Raw genomic sequence first — 20,462 nt, forward strand, 5'->3', positions numbered from 1 at the left:
GAGGAGATTGATGTACCTCTTGATTTCCATTTGATGATATTTAGTGTGTGTTTTAATGGTATATATTGATTGATGTTATTGAAAATAAAAACACTTATACATGTCATCATTATTTTACTTTGAACATTCTTTATTAGTATTATTATTATTACAATGAGGGAGTATTTGTGGTTCTCGAACATGAGACTTAGGGATGTCAATAAACTAAGCTTAAATTTGACCTTACATTAAACACGTTATACTACAACATGCTTATATATAAATGTATATTATTAATAATATGATTATATTCTTTTTTACATTAAATAATAAATATTTTATCTATAGTTTTATCTAATAATATTTTAATATTAATATTAAAATAATTTATTATGATATGTTTATATTGAATAAAATTTAAAAAATTATATAATCTAATCCGGATTAGACCGGTCGGGTTAATGTGACAAGACAAGACAAGTCTTGTAATTGATCAGATCTGCCTCAAACTCACTCCATTGTCATCTCAATGAGACATGTTCCCCAATATTAGGACGCTCGATGTCACTAGGCCAAATTGTGGGTAACTTTTACTCGGACATTCTTTACCTACTAATAATAATAATAATAATAAATAAGTAAATATGGGAATCGTCCAGCAAAGTAGAGTCTCGATTAGAGTTGGTCTATAAACAGTCATACCACTGTCACCATTTATTAGTACGAACAATGACCATGCAATCCTAGCACCCTTCTGCTTGCCTTTTGAACTGATCCTAGTACTATAATTCACATCTCCAATGTTAGCTTCTTCACACTCGAGCACTAAAATTTTAGTACTTGCTTTCAGGCCAATTCTCTCTCAATATAAGAGCAAAAAGCTACTTGATCAAAACATCAAATATGTCAACAGCGTAGAACAGGTAACAACCATGTGTAGCCACCACGACCAGTTCATCACTTGTTCTATTGAAACGATCAAGTTGATGTTTTGGAATCTGTTGATCATCATTTATTTACATTATTTTTAAGTTCGAGGAAGACTGAATTTCGGAAATCATATTGAAGAAACCAAGGCTTTTGCATCAGCAGTTTGATTTTTGAGCGAACCATCCATCCACCTCTTCAGCATTTCTACCGCAGCTTTAGGCTGATCCATTGGAACCATGTGTCCAGCATCATGGACCTGTTTGTGAAAACGAAGTTCAAGTCAGGGAAAAAAATCATTATAAATTTGAGAGGAATAGCCCGAAAAGAGAGGGGGTGGATGTTAAACCTTTAAGAAACTTAGAGGCCCGTGGCTTGTCAGTAATCCAGCTTCAGAACCATCAACTTCGAAAGGAACTTCGGCCGATGCTGCAAATTCTTCCTTACCACTCCACTCCATAGCATGTACCCATCTAGAGTTACCTGCATGATGGAGATTATTATTAACATAGACGTGAAATTAACTTCGCATTTGCTGGATAAATAACCTAGGGTATTGTACGCTCACCCTGGAGAGTGAACAATTAGAACAAATTACCCCGAGGTTCGTTAAACCTTACAACAAGGAGCCCTGAAATTTTTCCAGATTCACATCCGCTGCACCCTTGTTGGTAAAGCTGTAGTTTTAAGGTTCACCAAATCTCATCGAGCCTTATCTTTTGGGGTGGCGGTATAATTTACCCAGCCAATATATCTGATTTCACGACAGACAACTTAACTTATCTACAAGGATAGAGGAGCCTTACCCAACCAGTTGCATATTAGGTCATATTCTCCGGCATACACCAACAACTTTACTCCATCCTCTAGGAGAGCAGGGATACCAACTTCAAGATCTCTCATCCAATCCATAAGCATAGCCTGGTAAACAGCAGTACTACACGAGACGAACTCTATGTCACCCACTCCAAGTGCACTTCTGACAGAATCTTGGTTGAGGAATTTCTCCAAGTTTGAGAAGTCATAGCAGAGACTGCCTACACACTTCTTTCTAATATCGTAATACTGCCACAAAAAAGATCAGAAATATGACTTTGAGAAATGTGTTCACCATCTTCTCAATTTAGAAGAAGAAAAACTGCCAATTCCAAATGTTAAGTTCTTATTCATTCGACCGAGAAATAACAATTCCACGGGTTTTTGAAATGACGCTGACACTTGAAATTATACGACTGACAATTCTTTATCTAATTAAAATGGGTTCACAGGCATTGATTGCTATGGTTCAATAAAAAATTTAATATATGCCACATACCTTGAGACTCACGGCAGGTTGGGTAAGTGCATATTAACCACAAACAATACTCTCCATGTTCTTTGAATTCCAAACATCTACTTAGCAGTCATGGTTTAAAAAGTAATCTTATACATAAAAGGAAGGCATCTCATCAACTGAAAATTCACGATGTTGGACATATTAACATGGGCTTTCGAAGTGGTTAGCACATGTATATAGCAAAGCAATAAAAATAACTCTCTTACATTCACATCACCAGCACGTGCAATTACGGAGGAAAATATTGTGTTGCAGACGAGGTAGGCTGCCATGCAAGATAATGTCCCATCGGTACCTGAGGCCATCAAATGCATTGATGCCAAGAAGCAGCTTCAGCCATAGAAATCCAACTCACGGCTCAAATAAGTTAAAAATTATAAGTAGCTGATTTACCATAGAATAACAACATCATAGAAACCCTTTTGCAGAAAAGGATTTAATGGAACAAATTTTCAAACAAGAATATTACATGTGGATTAATGCACATAAGAATACAATCTGGAAGAGCAGTAACTAAATAAGTCACTACCGCATAGCTTTACTGCTGATTCACAGAGTGGAAGAATCTTGTTGATGCGATCATGCTGAGACTGTGTGATCATTCCCATGTCCATTGCATAATCAGCGTACGCACCGTACTGAATTGCTGGATCGGTCAGTCCATTTCCAATAGCAAATCCCTGAACAGTTACTTCATGTAAGATAAATAAACTAGCCCATAAAAGTAGCCTTCATCAAGTGAATAGGAATTACCTTGAGATTTACATGGATTCCTTCATTTGCTTTGTTTCCCTGATAGACGCGGGCAGCAAAAGCAGGAATATAGTGTCCAGCGTATGATTCCCCAGTAATGTAAAAGTCATTTTTGGCCAGCTCAGGGTGCTCCTTGAAGAAATCCTATACAGATAAATAGGCCAAAAGAGAATTCTTTGTTTAAAAGCAAATTAGATCCAGAAACAACATTTTCCTCTCTCATATTTGGTTGATTTCTTCATACATAGGCTTTGTTACAGAAACAAAGTTAGGTAAAACAAATTTAGTCTAATGTAATATGTGGAATAGTGTTGCAACCAACAACACAACCAAAGTTCGACTGATTTTCACCCAACTATCTGATGCCCATTTTGAAAAAGAAAGAAACTATGATTTGACTAAGATGTATTTCCAAATTTATAAAACTCAGAAGCTAAGCTCTATAAAGTGTGTGATTATATTCCTTGCAATGGGAATACTGTTTAAAAAATTCAAGAATCCAAGTTTCAATCCATATATTTGACATAATTAAGAAAATAGTAAAGGCGACCAAATTCTGAAGTAGCTTATGAGCATCGTCATGCCAACTTTTTATGATTGGCATGGTGGCAAGGCGTGGTGGGCTGGTAAAGACTGCCACCGGCTAAAAACCTCGGAGGAAGCAACAATAACTCAACATTAAAACTCCGTCAATTAACTGGCATTTTTAAAATTCAGAAAGTTAACTCTGTCATCATATAAAGTGGCTAGCCACTTAACTCAAGGTGAACAGCGCCACCAGGTCAACAATGTGATGTTTCAAACATTAACTCATACTTCGATTTTCTTTTAACTCATTTCCTTTTCACGCGTTCAAAAATACTTCTCTCCAAAGGATCCACCAAGCCGTAAAGTCATTTAATTTTTATCCACTTTTTCTAAAATTTGTTAACATCGTACAACTGTAGAAACATATAATTTTGTTCATCATGGAAGGAAAACCAACAGAATTACCTGTATAAAGTCATATAAGTCATCACTGACACCCTTCTCATCATGGCGAATGTCTTTTCTATTAGAACTATAGCTAAAGCCAGTGCCAATAGGCTGATCAACAAATATAATATTAGAGACCTGCATATAACATAAAAATGATATCAGCTCATTCAACAATTTAATTTAATATCACCAAAGTAGAACTCATTTCCTTTGACATGTGATTAACAAATATGCCCAAGGTGAAGAGCCTAATCCATATCAGCGTTTATCAAAATGTCGCATGATTTAAAAATTAGTTCCACACAAAAACCCTATTTCAGGCGACTTCAAAACTAAATTCCTGCCTCAGACAATTGAGACTTTTGAAACACACAACGCAGAGAACACCCGAACATAATTTTACAAAATCTTTCCTAGTTGCACTTGAAACCAAGATTTCCAAATTCTATCACGGTGACCATCCTTGACAAGGTGTTCCAGTGGCATACAAAAGTGTTTTATTATCTATTCAACACAAATAAAATATCTATCAAACACAAAGCAGATTACAAAAATAATCAGAGGAGCAATTAATCTGCAAATCACCAGTATCACTAGAAGTAAATCACCATTTTTGTGTAACAGTTATTGTTAAGTACCACAAATGACGTGCAAGTCAAGATTTTCAGAAACAGTTATCTTGATGAATTATCAACTAATGATTTGTAATTTGTGTAACTCCAACGTAGACACAAAAATATATAGGATGCCCCATCCGTTCATCCTTTCTGAGGTCCAGAGGTCCAGCCAGCAGTTTATAAACTAATCTGAACCTTTAAGAACAGCAGTGCCATGCACACTTGATGCGATGCTCATACGGTTCAGTTAAATCTTTTGAATTCCATTTATATCAGTTTCATCTAAATTTTACAAGTAATTCCTTGTAAAATATTTCTGCAAATCCCATTATGCCCAGTGGAATTTCTCAAAATTAGAAACAATAGCTATTTTCATCAGAATAACCTACCTTGTCCCAGCCGTACTCATTCCGCACAAGAGACAAATTATTGGCAATAGTAAAAGGCCCGTTTTCATAAAAAAGAGCCATCTCACTGCTACAGCCTGGTCCACCAGTCAACCAGATAACAACAGGGTCTTCTGTGCTGTTGCGTGACTCAAAGAAAAAGTAAAACATCCTGAAATGTGAAGAGCAAGAAAATAAATTTATGCAATTCATACAAGAGGAAATAATAATATCCATATCAAACTCAGCTAGTTTATAACATATATCAAAACAGTAACTTTAGATGCATGCTTTTCCCCTATACACATTACGTGAAGGGAAAAAAACTCAATCATCCACAATAATCAATGTACTAATCTATTTCAAAATTTAATCACCAGTTTCATCTTGAAGATGGCAAATGGAAATGAAATACCATCAAATTAAAGCCGAGAGAAACTCCAACGCAAATAAAATACTAAACCCAGCCAAAAAAATGTCAAGCTCAATCTTTCCATTAATACTCAACAGAATCTATCACCATGCTCAGTGAGCACAAATGCTAGAGGATAGCAAAATAAAGCGGCTAATAAATCACTTGCTAAATTCGATGTTTCACAAATACGAGGTACTACAAAACTTACCAATCCTGAAACATAATTAAGAATAAAAAAAATGCTTTAAGCCTACCGTTTATAAAATCAAACCTGGCGGAATGAGAATGCTGAATCTTATAGTAACCGGCGTGGTGACCTAGGTCCTCAACCGAAACTCCGTCAGAATCGACCAAATTCGGCAGACGAAATCGCCTCTCCACAAGCCTCGGAGTATCGCGAGGCGAATCACCGTCGACGATGTTGATCGGTTCATTGGGGAACAAGTTGAAGTCTCGGATGAGCTTCTCGGCAGAAATCAACGGCAACTCAGAAGGAGGTCGGAGCAAGGCTACGGCGGGGCACGGCGGAGATAGTAGGAGGGTGAAAACGAGAAAGAGAGGGTAAATTGTTGGAGAAGATTTCTTCATTGTTTAGCGTAGATTTTACAGCTCGCCTCACTTTCTCCAACGTGAAAAAACTATGGAGATTCGAGTAATTGAACGGGGTAAGGTCAGATCTAACGGTCAGCAGATTTAGAAGGGGGAGACGTGGCATGCAAAGTTAACTTCCACGTGGAGTGAATTCAGCCAAGTTAGACGTTTCCGTTCCGACTTCCAAGGTCGCGTTTCATTTTTCATTATATTATATAACCCAGTTTTAATATTTTATATTATTTTTTTATCGTTTTATCAATCTATCCATATTTAATTTTTACAAAAATTACTAATTTATTTTATTTAATTTTTTAATCATATCATTTACTTTTGAAAATGAAAATTCTTATATCATAAAAAAAACTTTTATGATATCGTTTCACGTGTCAATTTTATAAAATTGATTTTCGATCAGTTTTCAAAATAATTTTGATGGGTATCACATTTCGATAATAGTATATAAAATATGAAATAATTAAAATGTTATCAAGCTAGAAATATGTATGAGCCCAGTTAAGAATGTTTGATCCTCGAAGGACAATTAGTATTGTTCTATCTTTAAAGGGCCTACTTGCCTTTTGCTACCCTTCAAATTTATCTCCAAATTCCTTGCACCTTAGGTCATAGAAGGCAAGTGATTTTTAGTTCCAAAACTCTTTCTTTTTTATTATATTTTCGAGATGATCGTCGACTTGGGTATCGAGAGGTTTTTTCTAGGTAATCATCGGCGTCTCCAATGTTTGTTCGTAAAGTAACTGACATTGTTGAGAAAATCATTAATTGTATTTGCGTTCTGTTAGCTAATACATAGAAGTAGGATATCATTCAAATAATTGATAATTTAATTTGACGGACTATCCGAGTACCTTAATTGAGTGTCCAATCGAGAAAATTGAACACAAGTGTCCTTCGTCCATCTTTATCTCCCGCAATTTAGTTAATTCTCGACCATCACTTAATGCCGGCTTATGTATAATTGAAAATTTTGCAAATCCCACGAATTCGCTCTTTTTAGGCTGTGGAAAATTGTCGGTTTTATTTTTAGGCAGTTGAATGAATCTCAATTTTAACTTTTTTTCACTACAGTTTAAAAAACCCTAAATTTTTTTTAAAAAATATTTTTTAATAAATTTACTGTTTTTTATCGGTTCGAAATGTGAAAATCGATCGGTTTAGTAGTTCGAAAAATATTTAGTTGGTTCGGTTTTCAACCAATTGTCCACCTCTACCTATATATATTGGACAGATGAAGTACATAAACTTGTTTTATTTTCACACAAATTATGAAAAACATTGGGAAAATATATTTTACAAACAAACTTCTTATTTTTATCCTTGTTTAATTTATTAAAAAATGACTGCATGTTTTCCCATAATCATTTTATAGATCTATATTAGTGAAAACTATTAAAAAATATATTAAATATATAAATTAGACTATATATTTGGGACATCTAAAAAATAAACTTGTATAATCGGACGGATAGAGTATTTTAATTTTAAAATATGTGAAAATTATATCTTTTTTTTTATCTTGTATGTTTGTTCTTTTGCAATTTTAATCATTATGTTATCGAGTTTCATTTTTCGTCGTCCTCTATCTTTCGAAAAATGACTAAATGGATAATTATGTTTGTTCTTTTCTCAATTAGAATATTGATATGACACTACTCGCATCAGTACTGCATTAATACTCTATTAGTGTCATGTCATACAAATGACTAAAATTTAAAAATTGCCGAATAAAACCTGAAATTTGACAATATATAAACCAAAATTGCAAAGATAAACATGTATAATACCACAAAACAATTTCCTTTATAAAATTTGATGTAATTATGATATTTGATAAAATAAATAAACATAACATAAGATTGAACATTTTATAAATATAGATATAAATAAATTTAATGTTATTCTTCTCCTTTAAATAAGATTGCGCAAGTACATAAACAGGTTCATGGTAAAATTTATTGTTGATCAAGTAGCAAAGAAAAAAAAGGTTCATGATAAAATTTATTTCAGTGCATTTGATGTTTTTTGTTTAAAAAAATTATATTATTAAATATTTTTATTTAAAATAAATTTTATAACAAATAAATAGATCAACTTAAAATTTTATTTTTTTCCACGCCTTTTCTCACCTTTCACGTTTGTTAGACACTTGATTTATACTATCATCGTACAAAACTCGCTTCGACTATGACTTATCATACATCCTAAGTCGAAATCTTATAAATAACTCAACACAACAAGTCATGGTTGTTTAAAAACCATCGGTTTACCAGAGGCAACAAAACTTCCAACGGTTAACCTCGAACGATTAGAACTGGTAAGTTAGCACAAGTTGATCCTTGATAAGTTGATCCTTGATAATCAGATATAAATAAATAATTGTGTGCTAGGTGAGCACTTTGATATCTTAGAAAGAATAAACGTGTTTGGGGTATTGTATATTGCAGATTGTGTTCGTCTTTTTGTTATCAAATTGTTGTATGTGAAGTTTTGAATTTGCATGTTTATACACAAAGTCTTCCAAAGATCGAAAAGAAGCTGTTTGGTTTGATCTTCCAATGGACGAATCTATCGCCCAAAAATGAATGAGATGTAAAAACTTTTTTGTTATCAAATTGTTGTCTTTGAAGTTATGAACATGCATATTTGTATCCATCTTGATATGTTAGTGTTCGACCGGTTATAGTTGAACGGTCAGACTACGAACATTTCTTTGATAGAGTGGTCTAGTTAGAAACAGATACAAGTGATGATCTTTTGATGATGTTCGCAACTTGAATTTATGATAGAACAAGAACGGTTTGACTTGTCCAGCGGTTAGAATCATATAATCATATTAGAATGACAGTTGAAATTGAAACGTACTCGACGTTGATTTTGACATTGCCAAAATTTAGAGTGATTTAAACTTAAGAATCTTTAACGAACTTTTCAAAGTATACAAAAAGTAGGAGACGCAATCCAATGGACCATGATTTAAAGACCTTTTGCTTAATGTCAAGTGGAGATAACGTATGGAAATGGATATACACCCTATAATTATTTTAATTCCAATGACCTAAGTAAAAAATGGGAAATTTTTTTGATGAAATAATTTTTTGAAAAATAACAAATATTTTTTTGAAAAATAACTTGTCTTTCAAGAACTAGTGGAAAAAAATTCGGCCAACCACCCCTTCAGATTCCTACTAGAACCTATGGCAATTTGCCACCTAACTTGTCCAAGATTGATATTTTTTTGTCAAAGGAAAAAAGCGGTAGAAAGTTTCAAGCTGGCGCACAAGTCGCCAACGCAAGTAAATGTATGGCTCGAAACATCCCCCAACCTTTTGTTCTCGTATATGTGGACAAGCTTGCTTTTCCTCGCGTGCTCCTCCAATGAGATAGGAGATTCCACGGCATCTTCCCTCCACCCTCATCAACAAAATCTCACTTTTCAGCTCTAACAACCAATCAATATTTCACAACCAACTTACCAAGTGGGATTTAGGCCACATTTTGATCAAGGGAGGGGAGTGAGAGAAATATGAGAGCTAATTCTCATCTAGTGCTGGTTGATCTGCACAGCTCGTGGCATTCTTCTCAACAGATTTCCAATTCCACGTTTGCGTACCTGCAGAGTTGTAAATCTGCAGCTGCTTCTGTCTCGGCAGCATTTCGTCGATCATGCGGCAGGCGTGGGAAGATCTCGTCGTCTAGGGCGCCGGAAGTGGAGGCACGGACGGCGGAGATTCGCCGTCCGAGGGAGTGGCCTACGCGAGGAAATGGGTTGTTGTCAGTTTCCTCAAAAAAGGTCTCCACATCGAGTTCGAGTTATCGAGAAGATGAGGTGGTCTCTGATATGGACCTGTTTCTTGATATAGTGCCTTTGAGGATGAGGCAGGAACTGTTGAGGCATGATGAGATTCGGGAGCTGATTGAGGTGGTTATGGACTTGGGGAGGAAGCCCATTGCTCGCTTTCCTTCTGGGGATTGGATTATCTCAGAGGAAACTGTGAAGCTCGAAGATCTTCGACATGCCATCTCTAAGGTTGGTTCAGTGAATTTTGCTAATGGGACTAAAACCATAATCATGTTACCTAATAATATTTGAATTTTTTTTGAAGTATAGAACTAATGTTGTTGCTATCTCCAGCCATTAAAGCTTTCGTCTTCGTGGTGTTTTAACCTGTTTAAGAGTTGAGTTTGAACATACAATACCTTTGATATTCCAACGGTTGGTTTTCTTTATGTAATTTGGACGTGGGAAAGCCAAAATGAAAAGAATAAGAAAGATGAATAAGATTATCGGTTGGAGTACTTGTTGAAAGAAGTTGAGAACCCATCCGTCATCCGTCATCACTCATTAATCTGTTAAAATAGTTTAATATTAGAATAATAAAGTGCTCATTTCATTTGTTAAATCTTCACAGTGATGCTTGATTGTAACCTTCATGTTTTCAACTGTATTTTCACTGGGTGAATCCCAACAAAAAGGAATGACTTGAAAACCTCAAGGCGTGTTGATATAAGAGCTAGTGTATGAGTACACGGCTCTGTGTATTCACGCATACTTGTATATGTCATACTGGTACCACATCATTATTCATTAAACTTCAGAGTAATTAATGGGTCTTTAGGTCGGTAATTTTTCTGATGACAACCGTTCTGGAATTGATCGCTCTCTGCATCGCATAAGTGCCATAAGAAATCGCAAAACACAAATTATAGGCCTTACTTGTCGAGTTGGTCGAGCTATATCTGGAAGTGCCGAAATCATACACGATTTAGTTGAAGATGGAGGCTCAATTTTGGTTATAGGGCCACCAGGAGTTGGCAAAACAACATTAATCAGGTATTAATTTTTGTGATCCTTTAGCAACTCTATTTTAGTTGTTTTAGATTTATTCAGTGACCAAATTTGAACATTTCTTTAACTGGATAGATGAGGTCATTGATGGTTCTTCGAAATATAATTAGCTACCAGGGCACTTTAACTTATATCTGATAACATCTAACAAGTTAAGAAATTCATAAGCAGTTTTGTTGGCATGGAGTGTAACTTGGTTTTATCGTGTAGTAATGATAATTGGACATTCGCACGAACAGGGAAATTGCCAGAATGCTGGCTGATGACCACAAAAAACGTGTAATCATTGTTGATACATCAAATGAAATTGGTGGTGATGGTGATGTACCCCATTCTGGTATTGGTCGTGCTAGAAGGATGCAAGTCCCAAATGTTCATTTGCAGCATAATGTGAGTTTAAAAAACTTATTCCTTTTTTGGTATAATTAATACAAGATCCTACTTTTAGACTGCATGAGTGGAGAAGCTTTTTTAAATAAAGTGGTTTTTGGGTTTGGTTGAACTTCTATAATTTTAAAAGTGATTGAAAAGGCTGAAATCAAAAAGCTGAAAATGTGGTTTTGGGGGCTTATAGTTCACCTTTTAGTTAAAAGTTAAAAACAAAGTGCTCAAACCCTTTCTTAGTCTTTGAATATTGACTTTATGTATGATGATCTGGAGCAGGTAATGATTGAAGCAGTTGAAAATCACATGCCGGAAACCATTATAATTGATGAAATAGGAACTGAGCTTGAAGCGTTGGCTGCTAGCACAATTGCTCAAAGAGGAGTTCAGCTTGTTGCAACAGCTCATGGAATTACTATCGAGAGTATCATCAAGAATCCCTCTTTGCAGATTCTTGTTGGTGGCATTGAGGTGAGAATGGATCTTTGTGCCTCATACTTTGTATCTATCCACGTCAATTCAAAACTTTCGGAGTTCAGTTTTGTTAGGCTCATTAAACAATGCAACAAACATAGGCACATTTAATTTTTCCGGATCAAAACTGAGTAATAGATGCTTTGTATATTTTTCCTGAAAAAAAGAGTGTTACTCTCGGTGATGAGGAAGCACGGAAGAGGAAAGTGCAGAAAACTATACTTGAGAGGAAGGGACCTCCTACATTTACTTGTGCAGTTGAGATGATATCTAAAACTGAGTGTCGAGTTCATCATAGGCTTGATGCAACTGTAGATGCTATTCTGGCAGGTATTTTGAAAGTTTTATTTATTTACATTTCAAAATTTATCTGCGGTATCAGATGTTGATTATGATTATCTTGAACCCAGGAAAATATCCATTGTTTGAAGTTCGCCGAATAGAGGATGAAGCTAAAGATCATGCTGGAGATACTGAAGCTAATAATTCATCAAAATTAACACAAGTTACTGAACAAAATCGTATTGGAGATACTATAGATAAAAAGTCATTGAAGTCTACTCAACATACTGGAAATGACAATGTCATAGATGCTGAAACTTATGTTTCATTGAGATCAAATCGAAGTGAGCAAACCCATTTTGGAGATTTTAACATGGAAAATGTTGAAATAGAAGAAAATAAAATAAAGGGTCACAAGGAAGTTGATGATTATCATCCCAAGTCCAAGAAAATTAGATCTAACGTAACAATGAGCAGAAAAAGCCCAGTATATGTTTATACTTACAAGGTACTTGTGCTCCCATCTTCATTTGGATGAATAATATCAAAATCTGTAAACAGTGTAATATAATAAATAGAGTGAAAAACCAAATTGATCTTATTTTATGCGTTTCAGATCCAGGATGCTGATTTATTACAAGTGGCAGCTGTAATGGGGTTTGATGATAAAATAGATGTAACTGATGATATTGGTTTCGCAGATGCTATTTTAGCATCTAGTTACGAAATAAAACAGAATCCTTGGATCCAGGGTGTCGCAAAATCTCATCAAATGCCTGTTTTTGTCATCAAGGTATTGTAGCCCAACAAGAATATTAGAGATGCGAATGTCTTTTTAAATAACTCGTCTTTTTAAAAAAATTGTAGTCAAGTACAATGGCTCAAATGGTGAAGGCAATCCGTATGATTCTTGGGATGGATTTGTTTACCACTACACAGAAGCAATCAAACAGAACTTCTCTAGCTATTGAGATGGAAGACGATGCACCAAAGATACAACCATCCCTAGAGGAGATTGATGCCTTGGAGGTGCACAACTTTCTTCTATTTGATCATCTCAGCACCTTTTGTTTTGAAAATTAGGATCATGATACAATTGAGTGAGCTTTATCAAATGCATAATGCGGGATTTGTGAGGTTGTGAGTTATTAAGGCTGATAATGCTACTGTTCGATGTGGTAGTCTGATCTAGAAATTTATTTCCCTACGACGTGAACTTGTGGAACACACACAATTAGAGAGGATCAAGGGACATATTGAAGTACTTAAATATGTTTTGGGTTGGTGATATGTACATATTTAAAGATATTGCCATGAATCTGGAATTTTTTTATGACGACTAGACCGTACTTGCCTCATTGCTGGGTCAACCTGTCATATTATAGTCATAGGAGCTGCATAATTTCACTGTTTCTTTCTCTCTAAATGACAAAAGGGAAGCCAAAGACGTGCAAGGCAGTTTCTTTCACTATCTGATGTCACGTCTCTACATGCTGTGGCATGGATCTTGCAATACCCGATTCAGAAAATTCTGTGATATTATTCTGAACTCATCAAACATCCATCTTTTTCACTATTTAAGCTCAGGTGCAACCACTTATCTTAGTTTTTATTGTCTGGTACTAGGAAGTTCGACTTGCAATCGAGTATATTGTTATCCCTGGTGGCGAGCCTGTCGAACTTCTGCCAAGGCGGTCTGATATTGTTGCTCGACAACTCGAGCTGGTCGAGAGTTATCAGTTAGCTGCTGAGAATTCAGGTACGGAGTTAAATCCGCGGCTGCAGATCCTTACCCAGAAACTGAACAAGGGAAATTTCAAGCCGAGCTCAAGCTTTTTCTTCAAGTATGATGGTTCCGTGGCTTGTGGCGAAGGAGGTACAAGTGTTTTTAAGCTACCGTTTCTGCCCGAGTAACTTATCATGAATCATATATCAACTGATGATTGATATGCTTCAAAATATTGTATAGTCATGCAATTTATTTATCTTTTCTTTGTATATTTTCTTCTTCCTAAATGCTAATTTGGTGAAGTAATTGGCTGATTATTGTGGGAAATTGTTTGTACACTGTACATATAATTGAAATGGGGGCGTTGGAATTGCTTTCATTTGTTCAAGAATAGGCAATTTTATTTGGGTTGTGTTGTCTGTACCAACTGTATTTCGGAAAAAAAAAACAATGTGTTGCCTCTATCAAACGTACGGGTTCATATAACTAAATTCATCTAATTTGTACAAATAATTATGCAAATACTTTTTCGTTCATCTTATTATACAACAGAACAAAATTAAATTAACTAGTGTGTTTATTCAATCATTTAAATCATGTTAATTAAAGGCATTTTCAAATTTTTTATTATTTTTTAACATTTTTGGTTTTTTTTATTTTAAATCACATTTTCGGTTTTTGATATGAAAAGGAGGTGAATGGGTTTTCAATTAAAATAATAATTACGAAGGTATCGTTGTCATTAATTTATTATTAGTATTGTGCAAAAATTAAATAAATTAATCAATCGTTTGTTGTGATATATAATTAGTTTGTCTAACGTTACATCGATATATATATATATATATATATATATATAATTAGTTTGTCTAACGTTACATCGATATATATATATATATATATATATATATATATTTATTTCTTGGTAAAGTTTTTGCTCCAAATTGTGTGAGGTACATTTATTTGGGTGAAATAAAAAAGTTCGAAGAATAATTTGTTTGGTTTTTGTATTCAGAAGTTTAGGTGGTGTATGGAGAAATAAAATTAAATTGAATAATTTATTTTTTTGGAAATTAATAATTCGCCAAAAACATGACATTCCCAAATCCTTTGGAAATATGAGCAGCTTAGCAAGCTTGAATCTGATCGGGAACCGTTTGACTGCTCAACTTTAAAGGCCAACAATCTATTCTTTGGAGAAATACCAAGTTCGTTTACATGTGCTATCTTTGTTCAATTTGAGAAACAATAGTTTCTCTGGTGGAAACTTGGAGAAAACAGGTTAACTGGCAATGTATCAACCTGGCTTGGAGATAACTTACCGTTCTCTTTCATGAGACATTAATGTAGCGATCATGGGCCATTAGGCTGAACCACTATGGGCCTCTGCCTATACCCATGCACCACTACTAGTCATGGATCGTTAGGATGGTCCAGCATGGACCTCGGTGCATTGGCATGGACCGAGGCCAATGCTGGACCATCCTAATGACCCATGACCAGTAGTGGTGCATGGGTATGGGCCGAAGTCTATGGTGGTTCAGTCTAATGGCCCATAATTGTTACAATTAATACCTTCGAACTTGTTTAATCTACAAAGAATCCAAGTCTTGGACCTCACTTCAAGCAAGATATCCGGCCGGAGTCATACCAAAATGCTTGAATAATCTTACTGCCATTACATCGCCAAAATCCATGCATGCTGATGATTCCAAGCAACAAAATACTCGTTTCAAATTTGTTAGGTACATTCACAATAGACAATCAAATGTTTTCAACCAAAATTTCATTTAGTTTGCCCATTTTCGACTTATTTTATTTTTTAATCTGTTTGAATTTTATGTATCATAATTAGACCAAAAGGTTGAGCAGATAATATTAAATATGCAATTTAAATTTCTTTTCAGAATTAACTATTAGTTCAAACAAAAAATATTTGCCAATGTTATGAACTAATCATTATTAAATTTTGTTTTAATTCCAAAATTTTAAATCAAACGGTGCTTCGTTATTATTATAGATTTTTTGTCTCATATTTTCTTATGTTTTACCGTGACTAACATAAACATTAATTTCCTCATCATTAAAATGATAATTAAATTAGTCAAAATAAATTAAATAAAAAATGCTACAATTGAAATACTATTATTTCAAAAGAAAATATTATTAATAAATTTTTTTTATCAAATTATTCGGTGCCATATTTTCAAAAAACCATTTTCAATAATTAAAAAAAAAAACAAAATGTGTATAAATTAATTTTAATATTTAGTGTATATTTCTATAAAATAAATAGAGTTCAAAATAATACATTTAATTTACATAAATTATGAAATTAATGTCCAGACAAGAAGGGGATATATAGTAGGCATTTTGTCGAACAAGAAAAGATGTGCATTACATGTCGAGCAAAATAACTAAAATAAAGAAACGGAAATGCTCTTAAAACCTGTGTAATTTGACATTGTTTTCTACACTGCCCAGCAGCAACGCATTCCAATTTACAACAAACATGGCCAGTCAAATTTCTGTTTGCCTGATCTTTCGGGTTCTGAACGAGAGAAATGTCGTCTAGACTATCACAAACCGTAAATCAATATAAGAAAAACACCAAAACAATCACATTATTATATAGGTTAATGTTTCTAATCGATCATCATGTGCAGCATGAGAGATACCCGAACTTTATCGCAGTATCTCTTGATCATATCAAAGTACTGCATGGCATCATTTGGTCGCAGCCCTTCCATAAAAAACCGGAACAGGTTAGAGTGTGTCTCACGCATTACATCCAAAGATTGCTGCAATACTTTCTCTTGCTGTGATTTGTTCAGCTCCGTGGCCTCCATCAATGGCATTAGCTCTCTCTCTTCTTCTTCGAAGTGTTGCTTGCAATTTTCCTGTGAGGCACAAAGATATTTAGAAAATCACCCATCTTTTTTTTCCTGTGGCCAGTGAATGGGACTCGAAAAACTTGCCTTCAGTCTTTTGAGCCGCAATAAAAGGTTGGATAGGACCTCTAGGTAGTCAGGGCTCCCTACATTCATAACTCCTATGGTCTTTATCTCTTCTTTGATCCCATTCATAATAGGTAAGTCTCTTGCATGTTCTTCATTTGCAGCCTTGCACAATCCTGCATATTTTACGAGCTAAATTATCAATAGCTAGTCGTTTACATGACCACTTCATAGAGTTTGAAGCACAATGTGCGTTTGTGCAAGTGTGCATAAAGAAGAAAGCAATCATCTTTCATTTGAAAAGTAATTTAATCAAGCAGCACACCAAATTTGTTTGATCGAAATCGAGATCAAAACCCATGCTAAATTAACGTAAGGTAGTGGTGTTCCTTTCTTTAACAGCTGAGATGGAGCAGGGTTGAGTTGTAAAGTTGACACCTTCAGTTCTTTCATATCCTGTGTGACTGATGGCTAGGATCACATGAGCTTTCATCTCCATGCAGAATTATAGTTATATTATTATTCCTGCCCGTACATTAAATGTTGAAATCAAATTGAAACAAAAAACCTTAAAAATTAACAGGGTGCTGGGTACTTATAATGTCATAGCACGACTCATGATCCCTAGCTCTCTTACTACTTCTAGTTTTATAGGACGATGATACCACATGTCTGAAAACTTATCCTTGTTTCACCCTTGAAGTTGAAGTCTGAATCATTTATGCACAACATATGCAGAAACATTATGTCACAACTTGACCCAGTTCTTCCTTCCCTTGATCGAACACTCTAAGTATGGATTACAGGTTCAATAAAACAATAAAAATTTGTTGTTACATAGCATCCAAGTTATGAAGTCACTAATAAGACTGAGACTTCAACCTGGTAGGCTAGTTTTTTGAGCTTCCCTCTTATACTTTTGGCCAAACATTGGTGCTTTAATCGTGAATCAACCCAACGAGGACAATCTGAGAAAAAATAGTTACTCCAGGTAATTGCTGGTAATTTGGAATATATTCATTTTATCTGCGGCATTATAATGCTATGATGTCGAATATCAATAGATGAATGAAAGCAATAGAGAACAAATGAACTTGGGCATTGACTTCTCAAAAGTGCTCTGATGCCATATTGACTTGCATCACATTCTCGAGTGAATAACATAAATTTGGGAGGATCTCCCACCTAACAAGCTAGGCTTCTAAGTTCAGGTCTCTTCTCTAAAACTTATGACCTAACACAAATACAATCCAGTAATAGGTAATGCCAAATCCGTCTCATTATGGAAGAAAATAAATATTCCCCTGCAGTAATACACAAAAATTGAAATACTATAACATCTCCTTCCGTTGAAAATAATTAATGGCAAGTCCAAAAATATTAACTTTATACCTACAATACTCTTCAACAATGAATAACGAACAAAATGAAACAAGATTTGGTTTCTTATTATTTCTAGTCAAGGGGCACTTTAGAGACTAAAGCTGGAAAAATCTAAGAAAAGAAAGCAAATCAAATCTGTTAGCACCTCGATCAGCGGACTCAAGGATCTGAAACAGCACGGTCTCCTCCATCTGTGCGTGTTCGAGCATCACCTGTTGCAGCTGTGAGTAGCTCTTCCCAAACTTCTTCACCTCCATTCTTGGGCTACCCATGGAGGGATCTCCCCGTGCCTTCCCCCCTCGCGCCATCATGTCCTCGGCCCACTTGACCATTTTTTCCAAGTGCCAGTTGATGCTCCTGTGTTGCAGGACCACCACCCACACCACCACCGGTGTCGCTTCACCGCACCACCCCCAAATGTTACTACTAGTATTAGCGGCAGAGGTGACCGCTGCAGCCTCGGGATCGGGGAATTTGGAGTCGAGGTAACGGAGGATGTCTTCTACGGATCCGGAAACAATGTCGGATTGATACACGAGGACGGGGGTTTGGTGGGTCTCCGAAGGGATGAAATGTAGCTTGACTGGTTTGTAGAGCAGAGCTAATCTGATGTGGGAAGTGGCGAAACTGTCCGGTGGGCCGTAGAGTTTGATCACCGGAGGTGGCTTCACCAACTCCGACGGCGCAATCTCCGCCGTGGACTTTCTTTCAGCTCCGATGCAGTTCCCCATTCTGCAACTCTACACCAAGCCGTAGGACCAGAGAAATTGGGTCGTAAATTCGGAAAAAAACATTTGGCACATTATTTTCAGCAGATTGAAAGAAGCAAAACAAATTATCAAAGCTTCGTGGGAGATATTGGGTAGCTTGCTTACCGTTCTTAGCAGATACCGTAGACAGAGGAAAAAACGATAAATGCTTAGAGCTTAAGTCGATGATCAACGAAAACGAGGGCCACCACGGTCTCATACAAAAAAAAAAAAAATAAAAAAATAAAAAACCAAATAAAAAATTCATCGAACAAAAATTGATACTTGAAATAATCTCATAAAAATAAAATATGGAAATCGTCTCGTAATTTTTTTTTGAATTTTTTAAAACTACTATAATAATCTACCTATATTCACAATAAAAAAATAATATTCTTAACATAAAAAGTAATATTTTTTCATGGATGACTCAAATAAGAGATCTGTCTCACAAAATATGACATGTGAGACCGTCTCACACAAATTTTTCCCCATAATATTACAATAGAGTATCGATATCGATCTTAAGTTAAAAATTTGACATCTTATAATCATTAGTCGCGCTATTACAATACTTTGTTTCCAACTAAATACATCTTGCTAATTTTATTTATTTATTTATTGGTTACAAACACCTAGTTTTAAACATTTTTTTTAAGTAATTCTTGAATAAGACATTTATTTAATAAAAATTGGAATTTATAAACACAAATCTTTTTCTAATATATGTTTCTACTTGAAAAATCATATGTAAAACATTGTATATCATATCAAACAAACAATCTACTTACCATTAAATTCTTATCCTTTTTTTTTTACAAAAAAAAAAAAAGAGAGATATGGTGGTTACCACTCATTAAATTTGGTACCTTTTTCCTCTTCCTTTAATATTTTTTCCTTTGTGAATTATTTAGTTGGTCATGTTGGCTTCATTGTGTCCGAATAGAATCCATGTGTACTTGGTGTCGAAGTTATCTGCTCATTAAAAAAGGTCCAACATCGATACCTTTAATTAGTTAAAGACATCAATTATATATATTACAACAACTACATGCACATGCTTGTCGGAATTTCATTGCCTTTCTTATTAAATTGGGAAGGTAAAATTGTGTATGGAATTGAAAGTTGTAATAAAGATATCAAATTACTGAGGTTGTTGCAAATATTGTTTTCAATATATTTATGATCATTAAATAAAATAATGTGTTAGTATGATGTATGTGAAGTTATGCTATTTTTTTCCTCGGAAAATTTAAACATTGGTTCTCTTGAAATGTATTTAAAAGTTTTGAGGTTAGGTCGTATTGTTTAATGTTTAAGAAAAATAAATAATAAAATAATTTTTATGGTGAAATTTAAAAGACAATTATGAATCTGTTTTGTCTACGAACAAGAAAGGTAGTTGTAATGCAACTTTGAATCTCATGGGAGTTCGAATTTGCCTCGGGATGAACGATGGCGACATGCTTAACACGTGCAAGTCGGACGGAAGTGGTGTTTCCGGTGGCGGACGGACGAGTAACGCGTAAGAACCTGCTCTTGGGAGGTGAACAACATCGAATAAAGCTCTTTGAATGATGAATCTTTTCCCATAGTTATGGTGGTAGTTATTAAGACCGAAATGTCATGCCGCGAGACTCGGGATTTGACACCGG

The 20,462-nt window shown here is 34.9% G+C and overlaps 3 protein-coding genes across 3 annotated transcripts; 1 reads left to right on the forward strand and 2 right to left on the reverse strand.

Annotated features, from left to right (window-relative positions):
- Window positions 1-847: 847 nt before the first annotated feature.
- On the reverse strand, window positions 848-6,038 carry LOC142537681 (serine carboxypeptidase-like). The gene is made up of 9 exons (XM_075643177.1): window positions 5,663-6,038; window positions 4,980-5,148; window positions 3,989-4,108; window positions 2,996-3,139; window positions 2,772-2,922; window positions 2,449-2,537; window positions 1,713-1,971; window positions 1,256-1,389; window positions 848-1,165 (listed from the first exon to the last, which is right to left on the reverse strand). The coding sequence occupies exons 1-9, from the start codon at window positions 5,977-5,979 to the stop codon at window positions 1,037-1,039; spliced, it is 1,512 nt and encodes a 503-aa protein (XP_075499292.1). The 5' UTR covers window positions 5,980-6,038; the 3' UTR covers window positions 848-1,036.
- A 3,257-nt stretch (window positions 6,039-9,295) lies between these two features.
- Window positions 9,296-14,090, forward strand: LOC142537687 (protein SEEDLING PLASTID DEVELOPMENT 1). Its single transcript, XM_075643184.1, has 9 exons — window positions 9,296-10,030; window positions 10,620-10,834; window positions 11,089-11,239; window positions 11,513-11,704; window positions 11,875-12,037; window positions 12,118-12,497; window positions 12,606-12,782; window positions 12,857-13,018; window positions 13,616-14,090. Exons 1-9 carry the CDS (start codon window positions 9,527-9,529, stop codon window positions 13,901-13,903), a joined length of 2,232 nt encoding a protein of 743 aa, XP_075499299.1. The 5' UTR covers window positions 9,296-9,526; the 3' UTR covers window positions 13,904-14,090.
- Window positions 14,091-16,138: 2,048 nt separating this feature from the next.
- LOC142537696 (uncharacterized) lies at window positions 16,139-19,019 on the reverse strand. Its single transcript, XM_075643192.1, has 4 exons — window positions 18,934-19,019; window positions 18,204-18,798; window positions 16,697-16,851; window positions 16,139-16,618 (listed from the first exon to the last, which is right to left on the reverse strand). The coding sequence occupies exons 2-4, from the start codon at window positions 18,787-18,789 to the stop codon at window positions 16,364-16,366; spliced, it is 996 nt and encodes a 331-aa protein (XP_075499307.1). The 5' UTR covers window positions 18,790-18,798; window positions 18,934-19,019; the 3' UTR covers window positions 16,139-16,363.
- Window positions 19,020-20,462: the final 1,443 nt, after the last annotated feature.

This window comes from Primulina tabacum, chromosome 1 (genome assembly GCF_025594145.1).
Source record: "Primulina tabacum isolate GXHZ01 chromosome 1, ASM2559414v2, whole genome shotgun sequence".
NCBI classification, from domain to species: Eukaryota; Viridiplantae; Streptophyta; class Magnoliopsida; order Lamiales; family Gesneriaceae; genus Primulina; species Primulina tabacum.